Source organism: Uranotaenia lowii, unplaced genomic scaffold (genome assembly GCF_029784155.1).
Source record: "Uranotaenia lowii strain MFRU-FL unplaced genomic scaffold, ASM2978415v1 HiC_scaffold_255, whole genome shotgun sequence".
NCBI lineage: Eukaryota > Metazoa > Arthropoda > Insecta > Diptera > Culicidae > Uranotaenia > Uranotaenia lowii.
This window is the reverse complement of record NW_026598152.1, coordinates 26185-33343: the sequence shown is the minus strand read 5'-3', so window position 1 is coordinate 33343 and position 7159 is coordinate 26185. Positions and strand designations below refer to the sequence as shown.

Genomic DNA, 7159 nt, shown 5'->3' with positions numbered 1-7159 from the left:
ACATGTGTGGTGGTTTTGGTTTTCGAATATTTACAAAAATCTCGCCATTTTCGAACTGTCGCTACACTGTGGATAGTTTTTAGCTGCTAACATGTGTTTTTGAAGGCTTAAAAGAGGTTTGTTTACTCATCTTTACACATCACATTCTACTCCGAATGTTTCTAAAGAATTCTGGATAAGAAAACCGCAATTTGCAATTCTCATATATACGATGCATATTGTTGGGCAATGTCGAATGCACTTACATGAAAATTCTACCGAAAATTGATTTTAGGTGTTTTCCTATGAATCAGTTGTAATTAATTTCGAAATACCTATGTATATTAACTGAACGACCTTGACCTGGCTGACGATATTATTTTGCTCGCCCAAACACAACCGGATATGCAGAGCAAACTCGACGACCTCACCGAAAGTTCCAAGGCAGCAGGTCTCAAAGTCAATGTCGGAGAGACCAAGTCGATGGAGATCAACACAGTTTCATGGTAGCTGGGCAACAAGTTGAGAAAGTGGAGTGCTTCCAGTATCTTGGTAGCCAGATAACGCCTGATGGTGGTACCAGGAAAGACATCGAAACCCGGATCCGAAAGGTCCGATTTGCGTTTGCGAGTCTCCAAAACATCTGGCGGTCACGCCAGATCTCTCTACGAACGAAAATCCGAATCTTCAACTCAAACGTCAAATCCGTATTGCTGTACGGGTGTGAAACTTGGTGCACATATGCGGTGACGACGCGAAAACTGCAAGTATTTGTAATCCGCTGCCTGCGGAACGTCACCCGCGCTTGGTGGCCTGGCAACTGGATCTCGAATGAGGAACTACATCGCCGGTGTCATCAAAGGGCGCTGGAAATCGAGATTCGGGAACGTAAGTGGAGATGGATTGTGCACACGCTGCGGAAAGATGAAAACGAGATTTGCAGAGAGGCGCTAGATTGGAATCGAGAAGGTCATCGAAAAAGAGGCAGACCCAGAAACTCGTGGCGGCGAAGCCTAACCGCTGAAATCCGAACTGTCGACGAGAATCTTGACTGGGACCAGGTGAAGACGCTGGCTCCGGATCGTCAACAGTGGAGGTCTTTTACCACGGCCCTATGCACCGGTGGATCGGCGCGGGATCATTAAGTAAGTAAGTAAGTATGTATATTACCGAAATATCTATAAATTTTACCGAAAAACTTAAATTTTAGACGATTTTTTTCCGAAATATTCTGATTTATTACCGAAATTTGCTGAAAAATAGAAACAACAAATAATTTATTTAAAATTCAATTAAAGTTTTCTCGATCAGTCATATCGATAAAAAATTTTCTCCGAAAAAGAAAATTAGAAATTAAAATTTATATGGAAACACAACAATAAAATAAAAGAATTTGACCTCCAAAACGACAGCAACACAAATTACATTCCATGCTTGGCACTTATTCTCTGAATAGCTACAGCACGGCTTGGAAATAATCGAACTGCGTGAATTCAAAATCCGATGAACAGAATTTGGTAGAAAATTAATAAAATAATCATCAATTACCGGATTTTTACAAATTATCGAACTGATTCGGTAAAATAAATTTCCGAATTCGGCGATTCCCAGTTACTGTGTAGCCTTAATTATTTAAAATAAAATAGTTTTTTAGTCTCAACAAATTTTAATTCCAATATTTACCTCGTGGGGAAAATGGTTTAAAATTAATTCTCTGTCTACTCATTTTGATTCAGGCTTCAACAGTGATCAGAAATGGGTTCGCTAACATCCATCGTGCATTTTCGAACATCAAATCGAAACGTCCGTCAAACAAATTCTTCGCCGTTCAGCTTTTCTTTCGCGAGTGGGACCGATTATCGTCGTAAGACAGCATTCATCATGTCCACGATAAATTTACCCCTAAATCTGACGGTGCGCGTCCATCCGGTGGTTCTGTTCCAGATCGTGGACGCTTACGAGCGCCGGAATGCTGATTCGGAGCGCGTTATCGGAACACTGCTCGGTAAGTAGCCCGTTTTGAGTGAGACTCAACTTGCAGGGAAGAGTGCTTCGCTGGCTGATAAACATAACCACACTTTTGCCTGGCACAGGGTAGAAGGGATTTTTAGAACGATGTTAACAAGGATTCTTTTTTATAGGTTCCGTGGACAAGTCCGTTGTTGAGGTGACCAACTGTTTCTGCGTTCCCCATAAGGAGCATGCCGATCAGGTTGAGGCTGAACTTGGCTATGCCTCCGATTTGTACGATTTGAACCGGAGAGTCAATCCATCTGAAAATATTGTTGGTAAGTTAAGATAAAAACGAAACGAACTGAAACTGGCTTCTATATAGGTTGTCTCAATTTATCCATTTTTTCAAATTATTCAATAGTTTTTCGTGGTATGATGGTAGCCTTAGGTTAAAGTAACATTGGTTACATGTAACTGGAATTAAGTAAAAATGACTCGTCAGTTTCTAACGTAAGTTTATCGCAACACAAAACTCCTATCTTATTTCAAAATCATTTCCTTGATCTGTTTTCCAGTTTTCCTGACTTTCGTTGCGTTGATTATTTTTCTTAAATAAACATGGATTTTAAAAAAATAACGTACAACTTAGAAAACTAATAGGAGACATTCTTTTGCAAACTAATGTCTTGCAAGATTTCTTAAATTTCATGACTTTTGTTTATTTAAATTTGAGTTTGTACTTATATAAAAAATATCTATAACAAAGATCAAGTTATTTCAATTTTTATAGAAATGTGGGCTTTGTTCAGGTATAAAAAGAATGGGGTTTAGGTACTCCTTAAGCGACTTGATCAGTGGAAAAAGACAATGAGAGTAATATATGAACTATCAAACAAAATCAATTCCTATTCCCAAAGCGTTGGTAAAGTGTCACAAATAAACAAAAAAAAAAAAATTCCTATTCCAGGATGGTGGGCCACCGGCCAAGAGGTGACGAACCACAGCTCGGTCATCCACGAGTACTACGCTCGAGAGTGCAACAACCCGATCCATCTAACGTTGGACACTTCCCTAACCGGGGCTCGCATGGGCATCAAGGCTTACGTGTGCGTTTCTCTGGGTGTTCCGGGAGGAAAAATCGGTTGCATGTTCACGCCCATCAACGTCGAGATCACCAGCTACGATCCGGAAGTCGTCGGACTGCAGTTGTGCTCGAAAACTATCGGATTGCAACCGAATCCCGCTCGGCCCCGCACCGTCGCACCCATGCTTGATTTGGTCCAGATCACCGAAGCTTCCAGCAAGCTGTTGACGCTGCTCGGCGAAGTGCTGAACTACGTGGAAGATGTCCTGTCCGAGAAGCAGCAACCGGACAACTTTGTCGGCCGGGCCCTGCTGGATCTGATCCATTCCGTTCCAAACATGACGTCCGATCAGTTTGCCCAGATGTTCAACTCGAACGTGAAGGATTTGTTGATGGTGGTTACCTTGTCGCAGCTTATCAAAACTCAATTGCAATTAAATGAAAAATTAACTAGCCTGACATCGTTCCTCAACTAAGCAAATTATTCTGGTGTAACAAGTTGTATGCGAAGCTATCATAAAGTGAAAATTAAGGTATTGTACAGAAGGATTGTCGGACGCAGTCGTCGCAGTTGAGCTACACAAGATCGAAGAAGCTTAGAAAAAGAAATCAGGTTTAGTAGAAAAGACAAATAAACATTGGTTTTACTAACCTTCTAAAAAATGACAATATTTTTTTAGATATCATATTCCTTGTCAGTACTATCCTCCTTCCTTTTCGGCCATATTAGTTTTTATTTCACAGTTTATATTGATTGTCAGTCAATAAAAAATCTGGAGGTTTCTTCCACCCAAAAGTTTTTGCATACTTTGAGGCGCTTTTTTTTTAGATATAAGCTCTTTGTTTAGTCCTTTTTATCAGGATATTATTGGATAAAAATAAGTCATTGGATAAATATTAATCCATTAGTGCTTACAATGATCAACATCCATTCAGAAGAAAAATATATCTTTTTGGACTCGAAAACTTTGGAAAACTTTCTTTAAAAAATTGAGAATGTCTATTTCTTTGAAAATATGACATTAAGAAGTTCATATTATCCTCTAACGTTTTTCATATTGGAATTAATATTTTAAAGTGTTATAAAAAGATCTTCAAGTCACATGTTAAGATTTTTCAAACAAAGAACTCAAAAATTTTTAAAAAAAATTAGATATGTAACAGGTTTGTTGTTTTGTTTTATTTGGCAATTTTTTCTAGAACATTTGATCTATGTAAGACATTTCGGTTTCGAGATTTAGCTGAGGAATAAAAAATTAAAAAGTTTCCATTTTTTGTGACGTGAATTCACTCATTTTCGACTGTTTTTGCCCGCTTTTTTAAAACAACACCATTGGATATATTTATATTCTCTTTTTCTACACAATGGAGCAGTACTATTGTTGGCTTTAAAACGTATTTTGCATTTAAAAAAAAAATCAATTTATTTTACTTAATTATTTTGTAAAATTTGCCAACATTTACACTTTTTCCTATTAAAAATTTTATTTTTAAAATAATATAAAACATGTATTTTTTTCCTTTTTATCGTTGGTTTTGTGTGGTTTGAATTATCAAAATTTATAAGTGGACTGTGTCTTAAACAATGACTTGTGATAATTATGAACATTCCTAAAGGAAGATTCTAGTATAACGAACATTATAAAAACGCCCTAAGTTAGACAAGATAAGGTTTTCTTCTCCGAAATCCGAAATTTCGAAATTAACATGAAGATTTACTTTAAAGTCTCTGCCTAGTTCAGTTCTACACTGACTGGGCACTTGATTTCGATTTTTGACTGCTCTAAAATCAACGATTAATGTCGAGACCACTTAACGTTCATTTGAGAGGTACTAGCTGTGCTAGATTGGGATTACATTCGAAATTTACCTTTTTCTGGAAGCTATCGATCTTCGTCTATAATTCATTTTATTTTCATAGCTCCCATTCGTTTTATTGTCACACTGCATTTTCTAAAAACTCCCATAAAAAATATTTTAGATTAAAAAACACGGTTCAAGCTTGTGCTTGTGATTGTTCAACTAATTAAGTTTGATGATTTAATAATTATAATTATAGGTAAAATTAAAGCAATTTCTACATCAAAAATTAAAAAAATAATAGCAATTAAAAAAAATCGTAAAGAAAAAGGAAGGCGAGAATAATTTATTGGATCAAATCCGCATTCAAATGGAGAAGATTTTTCTCGGTCAATAATGTTTTTTTTTTTTGATAAAAATGAAGCAAGTAATATTACAATTACTGTAATAATAAAAATAATTATACTTATTATTAATAGTATTAACATTATTTATACTAAAATTTTTTAGTCCTTATGATTGGAAGTCAAATATACAATTATATACTTTATAAATATTTTATCCTCCTCATCAATAAATTGAAATATATAAAAATAATCATACTACATCAACAAAATGTCAATATCATGCTGCTGCTTCAAATCCAAAGTGATGATTTCTTGAAAAATGAAAATTTAAGTGTCGAAGAAAACAAATTAATAAAAATGTTGTTCCAATTAAAACATGTAATCCATGAAATCCAGTTGCTATAAAAAATGTTGATCCATAAACACTATCAGCAATTGTAAATGGAGCTTCAATATATTCATAAGCTTGAAGAATAGTAAAATAAATTCCTAATAAAATTGTAAAAAATAATCCTTGAACAGCTTGAGTATGATTGCTTTCTATTAAGCTATGATGAGCTCAAGTTACCGTTACTCCTGAAGCTAATAAAATTGCGGTATTTAATAAAGGAATATGAAAAGGATTAAATGCAACAATTCCTATAGGAGGTCAAATTATTCCTAATTCAATTGTTGGGGATAAGCTTCTATGAAAAAAAAGCTCAAAAAAAAGAAATAAAAAAAAATACTTCTGAGACAATAAATAAAATTATTCCTCATCGTAATCCTAAAGTTACAATAAAAGTATGAAGTCCTTGAAATGTCCCTTCTCGGGAAATATCTCGTCATCATTGATATATAGTTAGTAAAGTAATAATATTACCTAAAATAAATAAATTTAAATTATATTGATGAAATCATTGAACTAATCCTGTTACTGTTGTTATTGCCCCAATTGCTCCTGTCAAAGGTCATGGGCTATAGTCTACTAAATGAAATGGATGATTATGATTTGACATTAGTTTAAATTTTTAATTGACTTCACTTGAATATAATGTTCTTAATACAGCAAATACATAAGATTGAATAATAGCTACAGCTGATTCTAAAACTAATAATGCAATTTGAGTTGTTAAAATTAAAGATAAAATTACGTAAGAAGTGCTTATTGGTCCTGTGTTTCCTAATAATGTTATTAATAAATGACCTGCAATTATATTAGCTGTTAATCGAACTGCTAAAGTTCCTGGACGAATTACATTTCTAATTGTTTCAATACAAACTATAAAAGGTATTAAAACAGCAGGTGTTCCTTGAGGAACTAAATGAGCAAATATGTGTTGAGTATGACAAATTCACCCATATAATATGAAAGATAATCATAAAGGAAATGCTAATGTTAAAGTTAAAGTTAAATGACTAGTTCTTGTAAAAATATAAGGAAATAAACCTAAAAAATTATTAAATATAATTAATGAAAATAATGAAATAAATATTAAAGTTCTTCCATTATGTCCATTATTCCCTAATAATGTTTTAAATTCTTTATGAAGAGTTAATAGAATATTATTTCAAATTACTTGAAATCGATTAGGTATTAATCAGAAAGAACTAGGAATAATTAAAAGGCCAATAAAAGTTCTTAATCAATTTAGTGACATATTAAAAATAGTAGTTGAAGGGTCAAAAACAGAAAATAAATTTGTTATCATTTTCAATTTAAATTAGACTTTTTAATATTAAGATTTTGGGAAGATTCTTTTAGATTATAAAAAAAACAATAATAATTTTTAATATTAAAAATTATTAAAGTTAAAGAAAATACAAAGAATAAGGTTAATCATCTAATAGGGGCTATTTGAGGAATGTAAAAAATATTAGATTATAAACTAATTTTTTTAGTTTGACATACTAAGGTTTTTGGGTAAACTAATTTTTTAAAATTTTCATTACAAGTAAGTGCTAATTTACTATACTATGATTTAAGAGATCATTACTTGCTTTCAGTCATCTAATG

At 33.5% G+C, this 7159-nt stretch overlaps 1 protein-coding gene across 1 annotated transcript; it reads left to right on the top strand.

Moving 5' to 3' along the window:
- Positions 1-1787: 1787 nt before the first annotated feature.
- On the top strand, positions 1788-3679 carry LOC129759728 (eukaryotic translation initiation factor 3 subunit F). The gene is made up of 3 exons (XM_055757245.1): positions 1788-1984; positions 2121-2267; positions 2900-3679. Exons 1-3 carry the CDS (start codon positions 1861-1863, stop codon positions 3490-3492), a joined length of 864 nt encoding a protein of 287 aa, XP_055613220.1. The 5' UTR covers positions 1788-1860; the 3' UTR covers positions 3493-3679.
- Positions 3680-7159: the final 3480 nt, after the last annotated feature.